This window comes from Lipophrys pholis, assembly GCF_963383615.2.
Source record: "Lipophrys pholis genome assembly, chromosome: 8".
NCBI lineage: Eukaryota > Metazoa > Chordata > Actinopteri > Blenniiformes > Blenniidae > Lipophrys > Lipophrys pholis.
In genome coordinates, this window is record NC_137630.1 from 7,584,935 (window position 1) to 7,611,850 (window position 26,916).

The 26,916-nt window shown below is 43.2% G+C and overlaps 1 protein-coding gene across 3 annotated transcripts; it reads left to right on the plus strand.

The window, feature by feature from the left end:
- The first annotated feature begins 308 nt into the window (after positions 1–308).
- Positions 309–26,211, plus strand: LOC308113140 (solute carrier family 41 member 3). Of its 3 annotated transcripts, none has more exons than XM_080469147.1 (11): positions 309–372; positions 2,640–3,057; positions 10,558–10,665; positions 11,989–12,060; positions 13,224–13,368; positions 16,431–16,577; positions 18,655–18,799; positions 19,023–19,102; positions 21,989–22,123; positions 22,649–22,797; positions 23,651–26,211. In XM_080469147.1, the coding sequence occupies exons 2-11, from the start codon at positions 2,746–2,748 to the stop codon at positions 23,822–23,824; spliced, it is 1,467 nt and encodes a 488-aa protein (XP_080325273.1). In that variant the 5' UTR covers positions 309–372; positions 2,640–2,745; the 3' UTR covers positions 23,825–26,211. The 3 variants fall into 3 exon arrangements, with proteins under 3 accessions (XP_080325273.1, XP_080325272.1, XP_080325274.1); XM_080469146.1 differs by lacking the exon at positions 309–372 and adding an exon at positions 1,305–1,462; XM_080469148.1 differs by lacking the exon at positions 309–372 and adding an exon at positions 1,305–1,348.
- Positions 26,212–26,916: the final 705 nt, after the last annotated feature.

Here is a 26,916-nt window from a genome sequence, read left to right on the forward strand (position 1 = left end):
TCCCTGTACCAATGAATGTTAAAGATATTGTTTTATGGAAAATGAATGTTGTTCACTAACCTCTAAGAAGCCTGTATGTGTGTTTTCTTTATCAAGAAAATATTTTGTCAGACAGCTACATTTTCTGAATATCAGAATGCATCTTTGAGTAAACACAGTGTAATTAAAGTATCTCGTTGGTCATTAATCAAAATATCAAAATACCGTGCAAAGATAAATATTCAACTGAATGCAGAGCAAACAGAAAGTGGAATGTACACATGGCCCTAATATAGACTGACGCACAAACACAAGCACAGGCCGGGGTTATTCTCAGCCTTCACACTTCAGGCTGGCGCACACTCGTCCCTCACACTGTGGCCGAAGACTGGGGTAAGGACGATAAATCAAATCTCGGCTTTGAATATGAAAACTAACTGCACTCCTGTGTGTGTGATCGTCCGAGTCCGACTGTTTACTTTGCGAAACAGCTGAACGAGTTTGTTTTTTTTAAAAATATATGAGATTGTGCATGTGGGTTAGGACTGCAGCCATCGCTTTTAGAAACACAAGCGCAGCTAAAGCAGCTATATAACAAACGTTTGACTCGATTACTCAAATAACACACTCTATAAATTACAAAAGTTCACAGAAAAGACGTATGCAGTTATATTTGCAGCTTTCATGAGTGACAAGCTTGTTTTTGACGACTTTCTACACAATAAAAAAAAAAAAAAAAGAAGAAGGTGCCGGTTCATATTTATTATTTTAAAACAAACCGGTAAAACTGAATTTTTAGCAGGAAAAATGAATGACTGAAATTCTTAATTTTTGGGGGTAAATTCATCCAGTGTTATTTGGTGTCCTCAGCTTTCCAATGTGTGTGTGCCAAAGAAGATGACGCAATGTTTAATTTAAGCTTTAAATCTACTTTAAACATCATTTTATAGATCTTTTAAACTGATTTTCAGCTGAGTAACTAAATAAAAACGTGTAATTACACATGATTTGGTCAAATCTGGACTGAACCACTACGGAGGAGTGGAGGGGGTGTGTTCGACATTAAAGAAAAATGTTATACTGAAGGTTTAAGGTTATAAAAGAAAACATTATAGTTGTTTTACTTTTAGTTTTACATTAGTTTTTTAAAACACTAGTATCCAAATCTTTTTTGAATAATGCAACATTATTTCACAAAAACTTTTCATGGGTCCCCGCATTGAAGTGGCTGTTCTGGCGCTCCTCAAAGTAGGCGGGCCTTCAAGCCACTTTTACTTTCATCCAATCAGAAATCTCCATACAATGTATCCCGGGGTTTCCGCTGTGGCGTTATTATGGGATGTGGAACATGGCGGCTCCCTGTGGAGGAGTGAGTGTAAACAACTTGATTAGAAGACGTGAATATCATGTAAATCATCTCTGCGGTGTCGCCACGGGATGACCGGACTCACCGGGGAGATTAACCAGACCCCGCAGGCACCATGTGTGTATTTGTTTTGAAGGGTTTGCGGGAAAAGCAGCTTTGAATCTGGTCGGGGTTGAACGTAAAGAGAGGCACCACGTATTTAAGTCAGGCTTAGTCACTGATTGTTTTGCCTCAGTTAACCTTTTGCAAACAATCTCTCGCCTTGTTCACCGTAGCTATAGAATAGAATAGAAATACTTTATTAATTCCAGAGGGGAACTATTTATAGTCAATAAAACAAAAAATATGTAATCTTTCTTGTGTTGTCATATGTATCAAACTATCGTTTGTTCTTTAAGAATAGAGAGCAAGAGCTCTGTCTGTGTCGGTTCAGGTTTTACTTGCAAATGTAATTTATTCAATTCAGTTTGTGTCCAGTCATTACAGTGTTGACAAAGCTTTTCTGTGCTCATTGTAAATGGAAATGTTTGTGAGACTGACGTTAAAACACACTGAGCAGCTACAAGTCACTAAAGTCAAGTTTAAGCAGCTGCAGCTAGACATTATTATTATTGTTGTTATTGTTATTATTATTAATATTATTATTATTATTATTAGTGTTATTGATGCTCTCCACTGACATCATAACGGTCTTCCTGATAAATTAACTTGTTAAGGAGTAACATTTCTCTTGCAGGGCCTCTCTAGTAGATCAGGGTCGAGATATTTACAAATCTCCAATTAACGCTTGATCAGCATGATGTAGAAAACCTCATTTAAGGTAAATGTGTATTTTAGTAATCTTGGTTGTAATAGTTCTTCCGTCACTCATTCAGACACTTTGGATGATTGCAGATGTAAAACACATCCATACTGGTGCTTCTCAAGAAAATAAGATTCTCATTCTCGTGATGCAATTTCTCTTACTTTTACACTGAAATCTCTCGAGCCTTTTACCTCATTTTGTCACAGTGAAGATGAAGACACTTAGATGTAGCCATGATCACATCAAACATTATTATTCATGCGCAAATCTCATGACATGTAGAGATCAGCAGATGCTGTTGCTTTCTTATCGCTTTTGGGTCTTTGATCTCATTTTGTTCTCACAAGTGCTACAAAAAATATTGTTGAGTTTATGGGTAGTTGAAAACATCTCATCGCCTTTAAATAATACATTTTCTTTTGAGGTTCGTAGCCAAACAAAAGACTGACTATGACTATATTTCACGTTTTGTATCTGGTTACTTTGCAGGCTCCATACGTCTGTAAAGAAGATAAAACGCACCACCGAAGGCCCACCCATTTTTTTTATTTTGCATCCCCCAAATTGAGGCGCTGCAGTCCTACTTGTCACCATCATGCCCGGTGAGGATAGACCACCACAACAGACCCGCCAGAGGAAAAAGGGCAAAAAGTCCCGCCCCAAGGGGAAGAGCCCCGGCGGGAGCCCCGGCGCTGGGCCGGTCGGGGCGTTAGACAGTCAGGATGAGTTCCTCTTGCCCCCTGTCATCCAGCCTCCTCCCAAAAAGCCCACGGAGGAGAGGCCAAAGGTGCCCGTCACCAAGGTGGAGGAGGAATCGTCCATATCCATCTGTCTTCAAGTGCTCTTTCCCTACCTGCTGGCCGGGATGGGCATGGTGATGGCCGGCATGGTGCTCGACAGCGTGCAGGTGAGTCCCGAGTCCAACATTAACGTTCATATCTGAGCCATGAAGGGCTTTTGTGTTAAAGATTATGCAAAATGTGCTTCCTAATGGTTTCCTAACAGTAACGTGTGTCCCCGTGGCCTGTGTATGAGGCCTCAGAAGAGAAGAAAGTCTGTCTTCTCCCTCATTTGCTTCCTCCACTTTTTAGCAAATGTGTGCTCATACAGGCGGTTCAGAAAGTCTTCCCTTCATGAAGTCATGCGGGGAAATGACCACTCCCTCTGGTGGTGGAGCTTTGAATACACTTTGAATATGAAGTTGTTGGACAAATGACACCTTTGTAAAATGGTTGAAAAACTGTATAATATGGGACTTTTAACGGGCGTGTTGTTTTTGATGACGCCGTTAACAGTAAATATAATGTGAGGCCTTTGGGTACAGCCTCAGACCATCTGTTGGTAACATTTCTTCGGGATACTCGATACGCAGCCGTTTAGACAAAGAGTGAATCAATTCGATCTGAAAGACTTAACGATTCAAAATGATAATGGTGCAATATGTGAATAAACCACATTTTGATGTTTCGGACAGTGAAGTGACTTTCGACCATGAAATCGATGACAAAGAATCCAATAATGTCTCTGGAGTGTTTACGTATAGAAGTTACGCTTCAGTTTACAGTTAAAACTATATCTTTCCCTCTGGATGTTTGAAAGTTGTCATTTGAAATTTCATTATTTAAATTGTTTTGCCTGCTGGTGGAGCAGCTTGAATTGATCCATTTTTATCTGTTCCTGATTTTCTTTTTAAAAAAAAATGGAAGGAAGCATCTCCCGCTCCATCTGCCTCATCCTCACCTCACTGCTTCTCAGGAACTGTCTGGCCTTCCATACGGTAGTGTGAGATGAAATATGAGATTTCGAGCCTGTCACCGTCAAGGACAGTGGTATTTGCTCTGCGAGCTGGCTGTGGCTCCGTCCTGGCAGCCGCTCTGCTGTCTGCGTCGTGATGAGCTGCCGCCTCGTCTCCTCCCCCGATAAACGCGCGTCCATCCCCATCCAGACGTTTGCCTTCACTCCTGTTGCTCAGCCGCATATTCTGTCAGTTCCCCTCCTGCCACCCGACGCAGGACGATTAGTCCTGAAGCACGGGCGACGAATGAGGACACGAGGAGGACCGTATCGCAATGAGCAGGGAGATGAAGACAAGACATATAGTTGTTTTGCAATGAAGCCCAAAATCTAAAGTTTCTTCTTTCTGAAGGCAAATCTGTCAGGATTTAGTTTGTGTAGCTCTTATGTTCCTCCGAAGCAGAAATAAAGTACAGTACAGTTGTTTCTTTGGTTGCCTTTTAACAATTTTCCTGCGATTCTACCCTCCAACGCTGCATTTTATTTTTACTTCCCTTTATTTTTTGCGACGTTTTTAATCCAAACAGAAACAAAAGTCGGCGACGACTCAGCGTTTTGTGAAACAGCAAAAACAGACACTTCTATTATTTGCTGTCACCTCCTCTGACGGATGCTCATTTTTCATTCCCAACACCCATTTTTTTTTTTTTATTGGACTAACGTGCAGCGAGAGGAGCTTGACTAATAATAACTGCAAGATTGATCACATTGTTGCAGAAGAAACAGAAATGTAATTTTTAAACAAAAATGATTTGCGCAGAGGAAGACATTGTTGAGAAAGGACAGTTTGAGCTCAGTCCTTTGTCAGCCTGCCGTGTAAAAGTGTGGATCGTCTGCCTCCGTGTTTCCTCTGTTATTACAGCCAACATCCTTCATGGATCTTCTGTGAGACGTTCCTCTGCCGCTCCGCGAAAAACATCTCCTCTCTCATATATCCATCACTCTTATCGCACATGATGAAAGAATCTCTGGCTTTGTCTGCTTCACCTGGGTAGTCCTCTTGATCTATTCATTTTTTAATCTCTACATCCAGTCTTTGTTTCAAAAAAAGAACCGACTTGTTCTTGAGCAGAATAATTTGTAGCTCTGCCTTGATTGTGGGCATTATTTTGGGGAGGGTGGGGTGGTTATAGATTTCCATTTTCAGCCCCTCTGATGCTGTAAGTTCTTGTTTTACTGACGGCGCAGTAAGAATCCTTGTTATTCCAGAGATAAAGGTCAAACCTGGCTGCAGAAATAATTCAGATGTTGCCAGTCTTGTGGTCTGAATGTGATTATTTAAGCTTGTGTGAATGAAGGGAAAGTTACTTAGTGTTACTTAGTGTAGTAAAAAAGAACCTGCATTGTCATTCCTGACATTTTGCCATTGAAAGTGAGCAGAGCAGGAGTGATTGTTAGAGGACATTGACAGGATCAGAGGAGTGTTAAACCGTGAGGCATAGAAGCCGACTGTTCATGTGAAGAAGATGCAGACTCGTGTTCTAAGAGCAGGTGGACTGTCGGGATGGGGGGAAGGAGTGAGTCATGACAGAGGATGATACGGAGGAAAAATCGCGGGGAGATCGTCCGACGTAGGGAGCGAGGATGTCACATGGTGGGGGGAGGGAGGGAGGGGGGGAGGGGGGGAGGGAGGGAGGCAGGGAGGCAGGGAGGCAGACACGCAGCAAGAAAGGAGAGTGTGAGGCAGCGAGCCGGTCGTTTCCCTGTGTGAGTTTGCAGTGTGCCTCCCTCACTGCTACGTCACGCCACAGCCGAGCAGAGGAAGCAGGACCGCTCTGGTGCCGACAGGAGGACAAGAACGCTCCGGTCTGCCAGAAGCCGGCTGCTGCCTCTGCACACTGGATCTCATGGTGACGTACGGGAGTTCTTCTTTTTTTTCTCCACTCCACTCCTCACCTCCGTCGGGACTCTGCCAAATGAGAGAATAGATTTGGACAAACGAGACACCGGGGGTCACTGATGCTCCGAACTCTTGAATCCTTCTGGGATATTCTTCATCCGATTGCCGGCTCTCACAGTTACTCACTCGTCAGACCCACCGCTGGACTACTTCCCAGGATGCGCTCAGGCTTCCACTCCAGAGTTGACGTGGACTTCACCCTGGAGTGGACAGGTTGAGGACAACCCCGGACAAACTAAACTGAAAGGACACTAAAGTGAATCAAACTGACTCTGGTGATGCTCCACTTAAAGCGGGGTTCTTTAACAAGACTTTAGGTCAAATCTCTCGCGCCTGTCTATGGATGTACGAGTCCGTCCACAGATCTTTATCGGACATTTTCAGTGAACCAGCCTTTACCTAAAAAAAAAAAAAAACAAAGAATAAAAAAAAGACGTTGCAAGGAAAGGAGTGAGTCTGCGACTGCTGATGAGGAGCATCGGAGCTTGTAGAAGATTGCAACCTATGAATCAGAAATGGTGTTAATGAGTGTGCTCCCCAGCGGAGCTGACAAACGGAGACCTCGTCACTGCTGACTCACCAAAGATGCCACGCAGCATTGCCCGGCAAATTCCTGCCTGAGACTTTATCTTTGATTTTCGCCTTCGGGAAGGAGATTATCAATCAGAAGGAATGGAAAACAGACTCTCGCTCCCGAGAGTCTGAAGTCGGCATCCGATTACTTTCAAAGGTCGATCCCTGAAGAGCAACCATGTATTCACTAATCCTGTCCTGTAGCTTCTCAACAAAGGCCCCTGTGACTGTTTGAAACATTTGTCCTTGGCCTCTTTTAGAGTCCAGAACTAAGGCATCGATTTGGTTTGCTCTTCAGCATCCCTCCCGTTTGTCTTCGACACGACGAGCCCGATTCAGTTGGACACGCCTCCCTGTTCTCATGTTTGGACGGAGGGTTTACCATGGGATAACTGCACACAGAACTAAGTCTTTAAAGTAACGCCTCGCTCAACATGGTGGTAACTCGTCTGGAGCTGGAGCTATGTTACCAGGGCAAGAAATTACGCGGCGTGACGTGGAAGTTGACCCGATCGGAACACGGTTTCTTACCGGAGAGCTCTTGGCTCATCGCCTCCCAGGTCTTGGTGCCGTACCTGGTGTCGGGACTCGGGATGGTCTCGGCCGGTATCGTTATGGACCTCATACAAGTACGTCAGTCACATGAAAAACTTCCTCCTTTTCTGTTGCCTGATCAAGAATTAAGGGATAACATTCGAAATGTTCAAAGTTCATGTGAAGCTACACACTGAATACCAAAGACGGCGCCGTAAACTTAGATAGTTGAAAAGTTTATTTCTCCACTCCACAAAACCATAAGTCAAGTTGATTGTTAAAGTATTTTACATCATTCTTTATTTAAATTTTTTTTAAAGGAAGTTTATTGTCATAGTTGAACATTTTTATTTAAAGCCCTGCGTTGGAGAAAATACATCATCACACTTGGGAATAGGACAAAACTTCATATCTTGCTTTAAGGACATGTGTCCAAAATATGAATGAATATTGGGGACATTTGACTTTAGCCTTCATCATCAAGTCAACATATTTGGTAACTTGTACATTTTTACTTCTAGATCGGTTTAATTTCAGTAGTTTGTCTTCGTGGCCTCTTCACTTCAGCAAACATCTATTAAATCTCCTGACTGGTGGATTTCTCTTTAAAATAGGAGGGATATTCAATCTACATAAAAACGACTGCAAATGAGAGTTTAGTAAGTCGTTTCTAAGCAAACCTACACCCAGTTAGTCTAACATGTATTTATTGTGTTTTCTGTACATGGCACTTAACTCTGTAGGTCAGTTGTACTTAATAATAAAGGCCCGGGGTATGAAACACTTTAGTTGGGAGGCTACATACGGCACAATTTCATCTCGAGTGGCCCGGACCAGTAAAATAGTGCCATAATAACCTTATACGTATACGTTTTGAAAAAGTCCAATATTTTGCCAAATCTGAACAATTTGTACAAAACATTACTGCAGTCTCAAAATGAAGTCAATCTAATGATGCCAAATACAGCGAAATATCCCCCAATAAACAATAAAACATCTGTAACTTTATATAGTTTATATAGTTTGGTAGCAGTAGTAGCTATCTTTCACGACAGCTGATATCTCAGCTCAGTGGCTGAATCGCGTTTTAAACTTTAAAAAAAAGATGTAAATGATGGAAAATAATCAGATTTAGTTCTTTTCTTTTGCTACAAGAGATTTGATTGTACGAGTGGCATTACATGCAGTATCTGTATTCTGACTTTAATATCATGACGTCTAGAAAAATCCTGTAATAGCGCCAAAGTATTAGATTAGACTTGATTAAAAAAAAAGATAGTTTTTTAACTCAAAAACACAAATTTCCTACGATGTTCATGCTGGACACACAGTGTATCACCATGCAGTGCTAACGGAGTTCTCGCAGGGCGCAAACATTAAAAGACGGTGGAAAAAAAGAGTAACATCGGGGGTAAAAATCCAAGTCAACATTCTTAGTTTTTCTCAGGCTTCAGGTTTGATGAACAGCCTGGTGGACTGATGGATGAGTGGTTGGATGCATTCGCCCCACAGACTGTTTATGATTGTGGCCCGGCTGGCTGAAGATGGTGGAAAAATCAGTGTATACGAGCGTACCGACTGTTTATTGGCTCTTTTGAGGCATGAATAACAAGCAGGGGGAGGCGACCTGCAGTTTGCAGACGACTGATCTGAGTCTTTTGGAAAGTCAAAGGCAGAAATGATGATCTGAATGACTGTGAGTCTTCACATCCATCAATGTGTGAATCAGTGTGGCAGGGTGGCTGTAAGAGATGTTTGACGTTGACTTGGAAGGGAGGCCGCGGTTTTGTAATGGTCACACAGATGGATGGATGAAGGCGTCTCACACACACTGCCGCTGGACGTCGCACAATACTGGTTGCGTCCCCGCTTCCTGCCTGACTGTGCTGCTTCCTGATCGTCCGCCGGGGGCCCTTGCGTAACATCCACCTTCCCCCGGCTCTCGGAATCAGATTTAGATGAGAGAGGAGCGTCGGGATGGAAGTGGACAGTTGATTTAATAAGCCGAGATGAGAAAGAGAAGGGGGAGGGTTAGGAGAGGGAGAGGTAATAGAAACTTTGATGTCTTGGTTTGATACAGGGGAAAATAAGCAGTCGAAGGAGGAAACGCTTCCATTTACGAGGGTAGAATATAAAGCGTTTTGCGTAAGACAATGTCTGTGTTTCTAGGGAAGTATTAATAGTTGCATTTATACAGTCAGAGACAACACAAATAGTACTGAGATTGTTTTTTTTCTCTCGGGAGATCTGGAGTAGAAGTGTGTTTTTGTAAATTGGCATCTTGCCCATCGCGCTGGCGCTCCAGCAGCAGCAGCAGCAGTTTTCCTGCAGAAGTGGGCCACGTCCCAAGATAGACTCCCTGGATGACAGTTGTCAGCCGGACCGACCAGTCCAGAGCCTGATAGGGACGTCTATAAATAGAAACGTACGTCAGGGCGATTCACTACACTCCCATTCATGGCCTTGTTTGGCCCATTTCACCTTCATCACCAGTTCAGTTTGGTGAAAAAGAAAAAAACAGGCAGAGATACTGTCATTGCTTTTCTTCGACTTTGTCCCGGTGTGACTCTTGTTTTCTTCCTCAGATCTGTACTTTCAGACCACAATCATCCTTCTTGGTTTTCTTCATCACTGTAGCAGTTTCTCTGCTTTTCTCCAGTCAAGTTTTCTGCTGCATATTATCTAATAAATAAACACAAAGCTTTTGCGTATTGTTTGCGTCTGGTGGCGTACGATAGCGGCATTCTGCTGTCACACAGTGACCTCTAGTGGACCCGATGTTATGTACCATATATCTTTTAATGAAGGTTGCATGGCCAGTCTCGTGTTATTTTCAGGAGAGCTCCATTCTGTACATTTTGTCTTAGTTTTCTCTTTGAAAAGTTTAAATTTGATTAATGCTTTCCAAAGGCACCACCTCAGCCTTCTTTGCCCTTTTTGCTAAAATAAGAAACGATGCAGAGATGTAAGGGGAACAGTGGCGGCATCGCTTTATATAAATGTTTCTTCTATTTTTAAGTTGTAATTATTGGTAACCGTGTGTATACACAAAGTCATTTGAGAATTTCTTGGAGTATTCCTGAACATCCTGGTATTTTTAGCAGAGCATGCTGACTAATAAGCGTTTTTTATTTTTACCCCACTCAAAGGGCAGCCGCTCCATTCGTGGCACAAATTCATCTTTCAGAGGTCACTCAAGGACACGTTTGCTGGAAGCCGTTCCGAACCGCTCAGAAAATGTTTTGGCACACCGACCTGACTGGTTCCTGTATATTTTAGCGGTTTGTCCACACTGGCACCGTTGCACCTTAGTCCCGGAACGTCTATTTTTTATTTATTTTTTTCCTTCCTCCTCCGCCTGCCTCCTGTCAGCTGCACTCGCTGTCCTCTCCGATGGGCCTCTATTTAAAGATGTAGGCTGTGATGTAGTCAGGAAACGCTCCGCAGACTCTGTGAACCGTACGTCTGCACTGGCGACGGAAAGTAGGCTACTGGGTTGGTCCAGAATATATGATGGACTTATCCAACAGCGTCAGTATGGGAGTTCACAGGGTCCAACAACTTTTTCTCTAAACGTCTGCCTTGAATCTTCTGTGTGTGTTGCAGCACTGGGAGGTGTTTAAGGTGATCACCGAGGTTTTCATCCTGGTTCCCGCGCTGGTCGGACTCAAAGGAAACCTGGAGATGACCCTGGCTGCTCGCCTATCCACTGCTGTAAGAAGGACACTCAACATTAACCCTTTAGAAACGACAACAAAGTCCCCCAGTTGGGGGCATTTCAAGACACTCTGAGGGCCCCGTCCACACAAGACAAAACGGTCTTTTTTTCTCCCCGGCGTTCCTAAAAAATAAATTCCGTCCACACATCATTATGAACAGGGCATGTAGTACATATGCCAGGCCTTTAGGGGCGCTGTGACTTACCAGATACACCAAAATCACAGGAGAAGACCTGGAGAACATAGAAATTTTGATGTAGACTCCTGCTCATAGACTTCTATTTAACTAGAGTTATATAGGTCTATGCTTCTACTCTTTCGGCGAGCGTCAGCCGCTTCTGCAGCGCCACCTGGAGCACGTCGATGACATCGTGAACGGTGTTGTGCGCCATCTTTGCTGTCCACACCTCAAAGCCAAGCCAGCGTTTTAGAATTTCTCCACTCTGGAATTCGTGTTTTAAAAAAAAACAAAACAACAACAAAAAAAAAAAAAAAATGTTTTTAGGCTCCTAAAATGGCGGCTCGTGCGGATGATCGGCCAAAAATGGTGCGTTTACATGAAACGGCGTTCTCGTGTGGCAGAAAAGCACCTTGGGGCCCCGACATAGTGCACTGACGACTCTTTTAGACCCGGTTTATCGTTTGCTGCGTTGTTGTTTCAGAAAAGCTTGGCAACATTTTGAAAGTAATGTCTGGGGACTATTCAGGTGCATTTTTATTTCTGCAGGTGCTTTACATCGTTCCCACTGTTTACGCGCATCAAATATTGAGTATCTTCATACATGCGAGAGGTTTTCAAAACTAGATTGACCCCGAAACTACAGTAAGTCTAGAATATAGAGCAGACCCAGTTTACGCGACAGCGCTTCAAGTGAAAGCGCATCGTTTTTTTGCGTTTTCGTTTCGGAGAAGTTTCACATTTACTCGCCAACGTTTTCAAAAAAATTGTCCGTTTACACAGAAATGGCAGAAACGCAAAAAAAAAAAAAAAAAAGTCCTTTTCATGTACGGCCACTAGTTGGTGCTGTTGTTTTGTTTTAGTAATGAAACCACACAATACGCTATAAACAGTAATAGTGGGAGCACATGGACATTCTTATGGACAGACGACCATTGTAGTTGATCGTCCTACTCGTTCGCGCAGAAGAACTATTTACTGCGGCCGAGTTGCGCATGTGCAGTAGCAGCGATGGACGATTTCCTCTTCTAATCACATATTTTGTTTTGGTTACTTGATCCATTTTGTCGTACTGTTGTTTGGTCATTCGATCCCTTGAAACATTCCCATGAATAACGTGCGGTTTCTCCGCGTGTCCAGGCGAACACGGGACAAATGGACGACCCCGACAAACAGTGGACCATGGTGTGCAGCAACCTGGCTCTCATACAGGTAACACACACACACACACACACACACACACACACACACACACACACACACACACACACACACACACACACACACACACACACACACCGGGGCCGGATTCAGGACTCGTTTATCGCAATGTTTTTCCACAGAATCGTGGATTTCTGCCAATTTGAAATTCAAATTGGTCATTTTTGTGAAAAAACGTTTGAGGGACCTAAATTCTGTTGCTCTCATGAGGTCAGTTTGGCATTGAATCGTGTCGAAACCAAATGTTACGCTACGACTTCACTAGAATCAGGGACTAAATTGTGAACGATTCATTGATTGGCTGAGAAGGAAAGATTTCAACCACTGAGAAAACCTTAGTCAGACATATTGCTCGTGGCTCGTTAGATTTGAGTGACGTTGCAATGTAAAGAAAAATCGTAAAAAAAAAAGAAAAGCCTAATTTGGAGCGAAAAAGCATTTACAGCATGAATGTCACTCAAATTTATGCACTTCTCTTTATTAACTCTGCACGATAGTTCTGTAACTTAAATGAAAAGTAATTGCACAAAGAAATTCATCGGTAATGTATATTTTGAAACTTAAGAAAATAAACATAAATGTGTTAATCATGTGCATCTCATTGATTACCAATATGATTTTCATGGCATTAATTGAATCTGATGTTTCTGTGAAATTTGGACCCATTTATTACTTGTTCTTTAGAGAGGAATTGACTCTTCTTATCATTCAGACTGAGAAACGGTGTTCAGAACTAACCAGAATTCTCAATAGAATATAGTTTCATGTACGTCTTCATCATCGAAGATAAACTGTGAATGTGAAATATTGAATTTATTGACGTGAAGAAGTGCAGCCTTAATAAAGATAGTGACTTATTTTCATAATCTGACGGTTCAGCATCGTATCAGAAGGACTGTGGAAGTGGATTTTCATTGAATAAGTAAGATTTATTATGTTGCTTCTGTACAAAATAGGGCTTAAATGGCTTTAAAATGGGTAGAAATTGGTATAAAAAAAACCTTCAGCTTCATGGGCTCCCTGCTGAAGTTTCAGCTGAAATGATTTCTTCCTGTTGCCTGAGGCTCTGGTTCTCCTGAACTGAGCAGCTGTACAGAGTCTGATGAGACAGAGGAACACCCCCCACTGTTAACCCCCAACCCCCACCCCCGCAGGTTCAGGCCACAGTGGTGGGCTTCTTGGCGGCCGTGGCGGCCGTGTGTCTGGGGGCGTTTTCCCGAGGAGGCGTGGAGCTGGACCAGGCCGCTGTCCTCTGCGCCAGCAGCATCATCACCGCCTTCGTGGCGGCGCTGTCTCTAGGTGAGATTGTAACGGATGTGGTTTAAAGGGTCGTGTTATGCAAAATCCACTTTCTAAATATTTTACTACGGTAATAATCGTCCCCATACCTGGAATGACGCCCCAGAAGTGAAGAAAGTCTGTCCTCTCTCTCCCTGGCTTGTTTCAGGTTTTAAAAAGTGTGTTGCTCCGACCAGCCAATCAGAAATCAAACCCTATACAGTGTCATCGGGGGTTTAGCCAATCCCAATCAAGGTAGGCCCTCCCTTTGACTCCTCCCACAATTAAGCAGCTCTGCTCTGGCACATGGCACCACGACAGGAAGTACTTCTTCCTCTTGTCAAGACGGGCATGTGTGGGCGGAGCCAGTCCAGCTCACACAGACACAGCAGATTCTGAATGCAGCTCCTATGATCCAATATTCAAATGGAGGAAAATCAAAGGAAAAGCTGGATTTGGGGCAAGAAACTAAAAAACTATGTTTTCAGGACCAACGAGACCACGAGGAAGTGTTAATATGACTTCTTTAATCACTGCGGTCGAAGCAAAAACACTTTTAGACACTTACATTTAGAGCCTACCATCTAATGTTCAGTTAAAAATGTATGATGTCTTTACGACATGCTTTGCTTACATTTATTCCCAGAGCTTTTAAACCTTCGAGATATAGAAGAAAGTAGAACATTTATCCAACGTGGGATTCAGTCCTGAAGCCTACAAACAACAAATCACAGACTCAGAGACTTTCAGTGGTAGAAGGAGAGGACGGGAGAGGACAGACTCAAGTTGGTGTGAAAGGACTGAAAACCTGGTCCAATGAAAGGGAATTAAAAAAATCTGGTTTAAAAAAAAAAAAAGTTACAGGGACAAGAAAGACTTAAACAGAGACACAAGACAAGAACGGAAAGTCACATGGACATGATGGGACACATTCACGGGTTCGATTCCCACTGTGGGTCCCGGAGACATGACCTTTGATGTTCAGCTGGAAAAAAATAAACAAATTTAATCAGCTATATCAACGATATCAATACAAACACTTCAGCCCCGTTTACACAACAACCTTTCAGCTGAAAACTTTTTATTTCAGAAATGTTTTGCCTTCAGACGCCAACGTTTTGAAGACGATGTCGATTTCCTGTTTGGCCACTAGTGGGAGCTGTTTTTATGTAGTAAAACCACCTGGATGACTCGTACCGCAACGGGGCCAGTCTTGTGGAAGTGACACAGACGCAGCGACACAGTCCCACCTCTAGGGGTTCGCCCGGAACAAACAAGCACGATACCAACAAGCGTAAACCGTCAGAGCTCGCCACTCGTGATCGGACCACCCGACAGAGTCCGGTGCACACGTTATGTAAATGAATGAATGAATCACACTTTTCCTTTTTTTTTTTTTTTTTTTTTTCCCAAAGAGAAAGCTGATTGTTTCCCTTCTTCCAGTGTTTTTTTTTTTCTTTAATGCTCGTGTGAATCAGCATCTTAAAGCAGCCCTGGTGAAGTCATTAGCATTCAGCCGGGGTGCGGAGCTGCTCTCCGGGGGAACGCCGATGAATGAAAACGTCTGGTTCAGGAGCGGCCATGCTTTAGAAGCACACAGTGAAACTGGAGCAAAGGGCTGGGAATTACCACAGGAACGCTCAAATATAAAATAAATCAAAGTTGTACTGTCCTCGTCGCGTCACGCCGGTCACCGTGACGCCGGTCACCGTGACGCCTTCCATCGGACATGTCTGAAGAATCTGCTCTCATGTTGCTGTTCAGGGTTTTATTGACTCCAGCCAGCTCTGGCAGCACCGGCGGCTTCGGCTCTTGTTGGCGTTGCTCTTACAGCTTTACTTGGCGTCCTTGTTACTTGGACTCGTTCCCCACATTGGTCCTGGCAGCGGCAGTTTTATGTCCTTCCAGAGTCTCTCGGCCCTCGTTCTGGGCCCGGGCCGTCCCTCTCAAAAGAGCCTCCCTGAAGTCACTCCACCATTCTTACTCCGGGTAATAAAAACCTCTGGAAGGGATTTGAACTCACTTCATAGTTTCTCCATCCATCAATCCTGACAGTTCTCCTGGCATCAGCGATGCCAGAGGATTGATAATTATTGGATTTGCACAGATTAGTTTCCAAAGACTCTTTCAAAGTTTGTCAAACGTGTCTTCGGCGGTGAATCAGTCATGATGAGTCAGCAGATATTTCTTAGTCAAGTCAAGCCAAGTCGCCTTATTTTCATGTACTGTTTGAACATGTGTTTATTACCTTCACCAACAAAGGTTGGGGCAAAAGTTATGTTTATATCAGCATTCATTCATTCATTCATTCATTCATTCATTCATTCATTTATTTATTTATTGTTCTGTTCTGGATGTATTTTACTATCTCTTCACAAATACCATTCACCCAAATAGCATGAACTGCTCAGGGACGGTTTGTCCTGATCCGAGGATGCTTCCATTACATTTTGAGAGCGACTGGGTCAAAGGTCAGGGTCGAGATCACGCAAAGGTCAAAACAGTATTTCTGTCATAACGCGGTGAGTTTTAGACCGATTGATGTCAAACCGAGGTCCAAAATGTTCCGTTTTCTATTCCCTCTTCATCGTCCAGTTGCTCCTCTGTGTGTGTGGCCTGTGCTCAGATAAGAGTCAGAATTAGTCTTGATTTTGGGGAATAAAATCGTCTTTTCCTCGCCATTTCTGTGTCTAAAAAGAGTTTTTGTTTCAATTCGACACTGTTCAGTTTGTATTGATGGAGTAAAAGTGTTCAATTTCAGCCATGAAAGTCACCCGGTTCCTTTAAGTAGTCCAATAATCTATAATTGATGCTAAATGTTCTGGCGCGGAGGCAGAACGATGCCCGAGGGAACCATGTCGCCTTGGTTGTGGGGGTTTTTCTCACCGCTCAGCAGCAGTCACGATCACCCTGACTCTTCCACTCTGGATCCTTTTTAAACGTCTCTTCCTATGAGATTGTATTTTTTCTGTCTTCTCACTTCTCTTTGTCTCATTTGTCTTTTTATATATATATGTACTGTATATATACACACATATATATATACGTTGTATTTTCTTCTTCCTCTTTTCTCCTCGCGGCAGGCTTGGTGATGATCGGCGTGATCATCGGTTCCAGGAAGGTGGGCATCAACCCCGACAACGTGGCCACGCCCATCGCCGCCAGCCTGGGGGACCTGATCACGCTGTCCCTGCTGGCGGGCGTCAGCAGCACGCTCTACCAATACATCGGTGAGGAAACACGTGTGAACGTGGCAGCGAGTGGAAATGTGATCCAGGATGCTTTTGTACAAAAATCAATCAGTAAAATAAGAGAGAAAGGTCTGTTTGTCTTCACACAATACCAAATATAGCGTCCCATATTTGTTGATTGACTTTATTTTACGTTGTCCCACACTCACTGCTCTCTGTCTCCGCAACATATAATAATGATTGTACACAATCATAATATTTGGACCTATAACTTTTGAAAAATATCACTTTTTCACTGTTTTTTAGTTTGAAAGATCGCGTTTGTAAAGTAGTAACCTGGATCATAACTACATGTTTGCAGTTATTATTTTTATTCATTTTCAAACAAATATGAAGCAGAAAATGATATTGACAGAATAGAAAAAGGTTCCATTTGATATGCATTTTCAATCCGTGTAGATAAATCCAACAACCTGTTAATCCCAAAATAAGAAAGAATATCTCTGATTTATTCTTACCTTTTTATCTCTTGATTAGTTGGAATAAACACTTTAGTGATAAATACACGTGCACATACTTTTCGTTGAGCCCCCTTCATGAATAGAATTGCAGTAGGAGAGAAACAGGTCCTCATCCAAGATGGCGGCGATGCTGAATGCATTGTTTCCTGTATTTTATATGAGTGGAGTTCAGCCTCGGGACGGTAAATAAACAAGCAATTACCACTTCAATGGAAGGAAGGAATATTAGCAGTAGGTCATCAGATCCATTAGGTAACCTGTGTTTGAAATTGAAAGAGAAACCAGACTGAAGATGTTTTTTATTATTATTATTATTATTATTATTATTATTATTATGATCACAATTTTTTTTTTTTTTTATTTAATCCACCCACTTTTTCGGGTTTTGCTGTAGTTTATTTGTAGTAATAAATTGTAGGAAATGGATTTGACCAATAGAGGGTGTATTTTTCGGTTTCTACCACAAGATGGCAGCAAACCTCAGCTTTCTTGTCCTGTCAGTCCATCAAGCTGTTCGTGTGTCTGCACTTCATTACAACACTGTAAATCAACGTGCTCCCACCAGCTGTGTGTGTGTGTGTTTTCACTCCATCTCCTAATGTGAGAACGAGCACCGTCTGCTAATGATTACAGGACAACACTTCTTCCAATCTGACTTCAATCAGACACCCAAAGTCTGTTTTTGTATTTATTTTTTTGTATCCATTCACCACACAGACTCATTTCAGCAAACTTAAATCCTTTAAAAAAGTTATTAGTTCCAGTAATTATATATAAGATGACGGTACTTATTGAAAGCTGCGCTAATATTGTTACATACTCACTGCCTGGTATTTTGCTACAGGCGTTTGAATACAGTTTTTTTTTAGTTTTCCAAGTTCCACCTCTTTGCAGCGCTACGTCAGGAAGCTGAGACTGATCCTTGAAATGAATACGGTTGCCTTGTATATCATCTGCACAGAGATCATGTCGGTTCACAGTGTCACGTTTTCTCTGAACTCCTGTCACTTTTAGTTTCCCCCCCCCCCCCCCGTGTATTGATAACACATCTGTAGATGGCAGTTGGGTTGAGATGTGGTACCAAGACGCAACAGAATTGTTCCATTTTCACTTGAAAAGGTTGCGTGACGGCGCCGCGGCCGATGGCTCTCGCTCACTTTGGAAGATACGACAACACTCACTGTTCTCAGGCCCCGGCGACGACACGTTCAGGTGAAAACGGAGAAAGTTCTCCTGCGTTTTGGGCTCCGTTTACACGACACTGAAAATGCCACTTTTTGAAAACGCTGCGAGCGCACCAGGGCCACAGTAAAAACGTTCTGCTGCACGTGCTCAGTAGATGAACAATGAGAACGATGTTTGCCTCCAGAGTGCCGTGACTCCCAGTGGTTCACAGTTTTATTTTGACAGTCACCGTAATAACGAGTCCAACGAGAATGTCCTGTACTCCAAATTGTTAATGTTTATAGCGTATTGTCCCCTGTGCATGAGCAGGATGAACTCAGTTTCTCGCTCTTGAATGGACTGGTTGAGGGTTCAGAAGCTGAACTCGGGTGGAGAATCAGACGTTGGCTCAGGTCTGGATGTCTCCTCAGACACCTGGTACCTGTCTCCTCTGGTGTGCCTGCTCTTCCTGGCTCTCATCCCGCTGTGGGTGCTGGTGGCCCGGCAGAGTCCTCAGATCCGGGAGGTCCTGCGCTCGGGGTGGCAGCCGGTCCTCGTGGCCATGTCCATCAGCAGGTAAACCCCCTTTTTTTACAGTCTGTTAGGAACAAGTTTCTCCTTCCGAAGCAGAGTTGAGTTTGTCGTCTTTTGTTCCGTCCGTCTCCGGTCTCCGCTCCGTCTCTTTTGTCTGCTCGTGTTTGTCGCCGCGATTCCTCCTTTGTTTGGTTCTTTCTCGTCCTCCTGCTCGACCTGAAAGAGACGGCCCGATCGGGTCTGTGTGTGTTTGTGCTTTTTCCAGTTTCGGAGGCCTCATTCTGGACAAGACGGTCAGCGATCCCAACTTCGAGGGCATGGCCGTCTTCACGCCCGTCATCAATGGTAAGCCGCCAGGCGTAAGTGGTGAACACGTCGATCACAAAACACGTGAAATGCAACAACGTCTGGACACGGAAACGCGCCGCGGCCTCGCCTCGCTGACTCTACGCTCATTCCGATTGGCTGAGAGGAGCGAAGAGGATTCAGTGGTTCTCGGAAAACTCTCAAAATCTACAAATGACACTGAAATGTAGAGATTTACAAGTGAAAGCACGTTGTCTAAACACAGTCTGCGGTTTGAACGTAAACTTTTGTCTGAATGAAAATCAGTTATTTTCTTTTATCAACAGCTAATTTAATTTTGTTAGTTAATTTGGTGTTTTTCATGCTTTTCCACTACTTATCTATACCTTTCTTGTACCGTAATTTCCAGACTATAAGCTGCTACTTTTTTTCCCACATGCCTCTAACCCTGCGGCCGAAACAATGACGTGGCTAATTTATGAATTATTAAAGGGTTAACGAGCTTCATGCCGCAGATACATGGGTGATGCGTTCAGGTGCGTCACGTAACTTTTCTTTTTAAGTTTGGTGGGTGTGGCTCATATTCAGGTGTGCTCACTAGTCTGGAAATTACGGTAACTCTTATTATGTTGCTGAAGCTTCAAGGTTTGAAATTATGTCAACGGCGCTCATGCTGGTTGCGCCGGAAAGAAGAAAAAAAAAAAAATGGACAAAGACCATCGGCGTTTCTTGGCGATGTTCCATTATTTTTTTGTACTTTATCAGCAGATACCGATATCAGCGTGATTATAAACCCCCTACAACGACCTGGAAAAGCAACATAAAGTGAATTCACTACACATACAATCACAGTATAAGCACTAAAGAATTGTGAAATATGGGAATACTTGCCGCCACAGCTTCTAGTACCCGTCCGCTCGCCGTCCATGCTTCTCCTGGTTTCTCCCCGCTGCGACCCGATCCTCCCTCCACCCCACATCTCACAATTTCCTCCATCGTCCCGCCGCCGGCCCGCTTATAAAACCTCCACTATGTTTTATTCAGAAGTCTTTTCCATCTCGCTAAAACATCTGTGCAGGTTTTTTTTATTTTTTTTATTTATTTTTTTAGGGTAGAAGGTTGGAGAGGCGTTTGGTCTGAATGAATTAGACTCAGACACACTCAGTCGCCCCTGAAATGAAAGTCGAGTTTCAAAAAGCAAGAAGGACCTGGAGAAGTTGTTCAGTATCGAAGCCAAACACGACTCTCTCCTGCACTTGGTCATCAAGCGACTGCGAGTCCGACTCCGCTGATCGAGTCCGACTGGAACCTGAATCCAGTTTTCATACAAGCAACGATGAAGCAGACGAGACATTCCTGATTCTGAAAGTCCAGTTGAATGTCGCTGATTGAGGACAAGAAAACATCTTCGTTCACCAGTACTTCTGTACTCCTTTCATTCAAGTTGGACACACACACACACACACACACACACACACACACACACACACACACACACACACACACACACACACACACACACACACACACACTGGAAGAACTGGAACCAGAGGGTGCATCCAAATAGCCCCTCCTCTCCTATCCACTTTTCCTTCACCCCATGGATGACGTCACGGGGTTAAGGAAAGGTGTTAGGAGGCAGGGAAAGGCGATCACGCTGTTGCGACAGTCTGCCCGCACTTTCACTTGGTGACGTAATAATAATCCGACGGCGGCGAAGGTCAGTGACGTCAGTCGTGGTGAAAAAACTACAAATTTCCCAAAATTTACGACAAAAAGCGCATTTCTACCACTTTCCCCTTCTAACCACTGATATAATCTCAAATATCACAAAGTTTGAATGTAAATCGAAGGAAAAGAGGCTCCAGGTGAATAAATAACCAATCAAACTGAGAATAGGCTGCACAAGTTTACTTTACTGTTCGTTTTATAACATGCGCATAACATTCATAGTTTGGATCTGGGTTTTAGATTATTTAAAGTGTTCAAGGCAGATTATTGTATTGGTAATTTAACATGATCTCCATTGAGTCATGGTGAGTTTCCCTGAACGCTCTGATGAGCAGGTCCCTTTAAATGTTGTCGCCACAAGGAATTGTGGGACAGCGTGATCTGGTCTCCTTTGGTGAAGGATGCATCAGTGTTTCCTCGGCTAAAGGAGGTTCTAAAGGAAACATTGAGGCTCCTTTCCTTAACTTATTGAGAATTCTAAGGTTTCTTATCATGAACGCCACTTAAACACTTCCAGGGTTAAGGAAAAGTGGATAGGAAAGGAGATAGGGGGGACTATTAGGAGATAGGAGGGACTGTTAGGAGATAGGAGGTACTATGAGGAGATAGGAGAACTATTCGGATGTACCCAAAGTCTGGAGAGCAACCCACTGTGGCGCCACGCTGCCCACTTCAACAATATTAGTTCCTCCTTCACTTCCATTGGTTCCTCATCAGTGATCATCAATAAAGAGGAACCAGTCGGACAGATGTTGTGTGAAACTTTCCATTTAGACGTTCACAACTTTTCCTCTGAAGGTCGTCGAGTCTCCCCGCTCTTGGTATTTAAATGCTTTCCCACACTGAGACAATAGAGAAACGCTGATATTTAAGTGTGAAACTCAGACTTGGTTGCTTCTGGTTTTCTTTGGTGTTCCTCAGTTTCAGTGTGATTTAACACCATTATTCACTTTTCAAATATTTGGGCTTTGAGTAGATCTGCTGACGTGTCGATCTCTCAAACTGCCACACAAACACTTCTTCATTCCGCACCAACTGTCGCTTCCACTGCTGCTTGACATGAACTCTCTTGACTCCTGGCTAAGCCCCGCCCCCCCTCTTAGTTACTGTTGCGGATGTGTACCGATGTTGACTTGAATCCTATAAATTCAAGTCAAAAAGTGCTTCACGAGCTCCTCTTCCATCCTGCCGTAGGAGTGGGCGGTAACCTGGTGGCCATCCAGGCCAGCAGGATCTCCACCTACCTGCACTTCTGGAGCATCCCGGGCGTTCTGCCCTACAAGATGAGGCAGCACTGGCCCAACCCCTGCATCACCTTCCTCTCCTCAGGTCAGAGGCTCGTTGTGTTCGTGCTCATTCAATCTGAGGTTCGTCCTTAGAGGTACTCTTACCAGAAAAGAAAATTGTTGAAATATACTTAACATAAAAGGGAACTGCACAGAGATTAAACCAAAATAAAATCATTTCCACTTGTTTTTTCCAGAGCGAATCGAGCTCTAGTGAACAAACGGGATCTTTCGGAAGTTTCCGTGACGCCAAAATGTCATCAACCCCAGGGGGTCATCCGCAAAATATAAATGCTGGAAATACGTGTATGTCTGAGTGTCATGACGATTCTCCTTCAGAACGGTCTTGACATCGGATTACAAACTAAAACTGGGTCCTAAGCTTTTTCGTTTTTCCCGTGTGGATTCTGGTCGAGGAGCTTTAAGGTCAAACCTCCGAGGAAGTGTCTCGCTGTGGAATCCTTCATTTCCTTCATACCGGATCAGAATCTCTCCCCGGCGCCGTGCTAATTCACAACCCCACCAACGTTCCTCTTGACTAACGGCGAGTCTCCCGTCGGTGTTCCAGGCGTGAACTCCAAGTCGGCGCGGGTCCTGCTGCTGCTGGTCGTCCCGGGTCACCTGGTCTTCCTCTACGCCATCTCTCTGCTGCAGGGGGACGAAGCCCCCATCTCCACGGCCTTCACCGTCTGCTACCTGTGTGCCGCGCTGCTCCAGGTAAACTCCACCCACATTTGTTCTTAACTGTTTTCTTTTTTTAAAGTTATTATATTTTTTCAGAAGAGTTACGGAAGCGTAGAACAGAAAAACAGTTTGAATCCCCGGGGGAATTTGTTTACGTGTAGATGGAGACACGAAGACAATCTTTTAATTTTATTTTGAAATTGCACAAAATTTAAAAATAAAAAAAGAATTCACAGCAATCAAAAGATTTTTCACCAAACAGTAAATAAACACCAGCAGAACAACAGAAACGAGTGTGAAGAAGTGTTGACTTATTAAATCCCCCCTCTTCTCTATCAATCAATCTTTTTAGCTAACACTTGTTTGAATGAATTCATTATTGAATATTAGAGATGTATTATATCAAGAAAAGATTTAAATAAATGACACAGTAATCCATCGCACAATTTGAAAAAAATTAACTAATTAATCGCACAAATATCTGTAATTAATTGCGATTAATTGAATGTTTTTAGACTCAAGACTGAAGCGTGTAATACATATTTATTCATAGAAAACCAGGGAATTCATGTCGACTCGACACACAGACGCTATATCTAAATTCAAAGATGGTTTTTACAGACGTTCTGGGTTTTGTCAGAGTGCAGGTCCGCCACTTTGACCATTTTAATATTGGTATTACAAGTTGTAATAATATATCCACACACATCTTGTTCTACCGGAGGTGTACAGACCGTCTCAATGTGTGTGTGTGTGTGTGTGTGTGTGTGTGTGTGTGTGTGTGTGTGTGTGTGTGTGTGTGTGTGTGTGTGTGTGTGTGTGTGTGTGTGTGTGTGTGTGTGTGTGTGTGTGTGTGTGTGTGTGTGTGCTCGTCTCGCCTCCGCAGGTGACGATCCTTCTCTACGCGGCCGACCTGATCGTACGCTTGATGTGGAGGCGGAGTCTGGACCCCGACAACTTCTCCATCCCGTACCTGACGGCGCTGGGAGACCTGCTGGGCACCGGCTTCCTGGCTCTGTGCTTCCGCAGCGTCTCGCTGCTCCACGGTCTGGGTTTATGAAGGCTCCGCCCCCGACTCCCCGCCGTGAGGCTTCCCACCGGACTCTTCTGGAACCTTTAACTCGCCCCTACAATCACCTGACAGTCATTCCTCCTGACGTGACTCTTATTTTTATTTTTATTTTTTTTTCAAATCACTTTTATCTCACTGTGATCAGCTGCTGCTTTAAACTCGGCAGAGAAGCTGGAGGACGTAACGTCTGACCTCGACCGACTAAACCTGGACTCGTGACCTCCGGACAGTGGAGGGAGACGCCATGGTTGATGCACATCAGGATGATCAATCACCCGCGGAATGTTTCTACAGTCTCACAACCAAAAATCATCTTTTATTAACTCGAGGTCTTCAGATATCGTCAGTGGAAACGGTTTGTGTTTAGGATCCCGTGCGTCCGTCAGGGCTCCCCCTGTGGCTCGTAGCTGCAATTGAAACGTTTTCACCTTTAGTTTAACAGAAGAAAGTGTGGTTTTGTTAAAGGGAATGGTTTATGACTGGAAGAGACCGGGACCGTTCAAACTCGGACGTGGAAATTTACAGCAACGTTATTGAGAAATATTCAGAGCCTAGTTTTTTCAAGTGGTTCCGTCATGAAGTCTCCAGATCCTGGTCTACATGAAGATACAACTAATTTAACTAATTTAACAAACAACCAGATGTCAGAAATTTCTTTGAAAGTTTGGAGAAAATACTCCCGCTACCGAATCCCGTTCAGCCAGTGGCGAGAGCAAACCCAGATCAGTCCCCACGTCATCCAGTACGCAGACGACACCCCTTTATTTGTTACACTACGATACGAGCAAACATTTTGGTCGCTAATTAAAAGAAGAAAAAAAAAGATTCAGCTGCTGTTTCAACCCAGCGTGAAGTTTCACTCTTCTAAGACTCTTCATTTACATCTTCGTGAAGTTCTCGCCTTCATAAGAATTGGTAGCATGTAAGAGCTGCTCAGAAGCCCGAGATGATTTGGCAAATCGTCTTTCTGAACCGACCTTCAATTAGAGAAAATCAATTCAAAAATATGTCGGGAGCAAATGAGTTTTTTATGCTAAACTACGTTAGCATACGGAGAGAGAAACGTTCACAATAATGTATTGATGTTATGGATGTATCACCAACCTAACCGTCCTAAAATGACAGAAACTGTCTTTATTCAAGATCTACGTCGACTTTTTTGTCTCAACTTATGATGGATATTTTTTCTGTCTTCTTACACAAAGAGAGAGAAGGAGCCAACCAAAGTTTCCAAACGGAAGTGATATTTAAAGTTGGTACAAACTGGTTCAGGCTAATGCTAATGTTGCTAACGACCATGTTGGAAACACGAAGCCGTTACTAGTTGTAAAAAAAACAAAAACAAACTCGAACATCTCCGAGAACAGTCCGTCTTATCTGTGACTTGTATTCAAGTGTTAATGGTGTTTTACTGGAGTTTTCTTTTTTATTGTTACACACGAGAAGGTGACGAATTATTTACTTGAATCAGCCGGTTTCACTCGAGCTTCCTGTAGCAGAAAGATTGTGTCGTACCAGCACGTAACCGTCTTCAATAGTGAGGCTGGATGATAAATCACATTATCTACATCATTCGCAATCATAACATTAATAATAGATTAAAACATTCTTTGAGTTTACCGTCTTTTGGTCCTTTACTAAGAATTCATGAAAATTAAATGATTGTTAGCCATCGTAACTGTAAAATGTACTTATATTAACCAACAAAAGAAAGTTAGATGCTCAATAAATTGCTAATATAGGCTAGCACCTGCTAGCTGTTAACAAAAAAGCTTCAAATAGCGGTAAGCGAGCACCAGCTAAAACTATAAAGAGAGATGATAGAAAATAAACTGACCAAACAGCTAAAGTCAGACGTTTTATTTAGTTTAAACTTTGCCGTAGAACGCAGCTAACCGTTTAGCTCGATCCACACGATGACGTAAAGCAAAGCTACAGTAGCTCGCTAGCTAAGGTTTGAACAGAACGAAGCTCGTGAATAAACGACCCGCCAACGACTCGCCTCAAGTTTTTCTCCACGTTTGTAATTTCTCTGTTAAAGCGCTTTATCATCCAGCCCGGGTAGAAGTCTGGAGTGACGTACGTGACTCGCAAACTTGCACTTTTTTTCTTCGTTAGCGCTCTAAAAGTTGCCTTGAAAACATGATCAATGTGTCGTCCACGACGACGTCACGTCGGTGTTAAAAAAACAAAACTTGTTGGGTAAACTTTGTCCTGTTGTTCGGAGTCGGCACTGCCACGTTGTGACTTCTTCTCAAAATGCCTTCACGTGTCGCGTGGTGTTCTCCCTCACCGAGTGTTTGTGACTAGAAACCATTCTATTTTAATAAAAACCAACAGTGAAGTCAAGTTGTCTGACTTTGTGGAACGGCTTTATAAGTTGTTGTTTTTTTTAACACGTAATTGTTTGTTTCCAGATCTTTTTTGATCATCTGACTTATTTGATGAGTACGGGACGTGAAGAAACCATCATTTTTTATTAGTTTCCATTATGCTCAGTTTAACCAATGTCTCCATTAAAAGCTCTCTGGCGCCCCCCAGTGGAAGCGCTAATGGATTCAACGTCACATTGAAGTACAGGTAAGCTTACATTTTTAGGAACGGCAAGTCTGTAGTTAAGGTACGATGAATAAAATTACCGTATTGCCTGGACTATAAGTCCAAGAAAACTTTTTGGAAAAACTTGTCTAAACATATCGATCAAGTTGGGTTTTTTTTGGTTTGTTTTTTTGTTTCACCACAGACAAAAATACATCGATTAGTAATGTTGTGCGTCGATGTGTCACATCAAAGATGGCGACGTCCGGTCAAAGCGGCAGCAGCAATAAAAGCAAGGGCGAAGAACGAGCTAACATGTCAGTAGAGTGTCAATGACAGCGAGACACGTCGTGGAAAACTGTAAACTACTGGATACGTAAACAAGTACATCAGATAAACACGTTCTCTGTTTTTTAATACTAATGCCGTTGACTTTTGGCCGATTATTCAAAGTTTCTTATAAAAAAAACTTATAGTCGGGAAAAAAATTTAAATTCTTTGAACTGCAGCAGTGGGACTGTTAGAGAACATCGGAAGGTTTA

Coding starts and splice junctions, on each gene's coding strand:
- LOC308113140 (XM_080469147.1), top strand. CDS start 2,746: ATGCCCGGTGAGGATAGACCACCACAACAGACCCGCCAGAGGAAAAAG. Junction 16,578..18,654: donor CACGCTCTACCAATACATCG/GTGAGGAAACAC, acceptor ATGTCTCCTCAG/ACACCTGGTACCTGTCTCCT. Junction 19,103..21,988: donor CTTCACGCCCGTCATCAATG/GTAAGCCGCCAG, acceptor ATCCTGCCGTAG/GAGTGGGCGGTAACCTGGTG.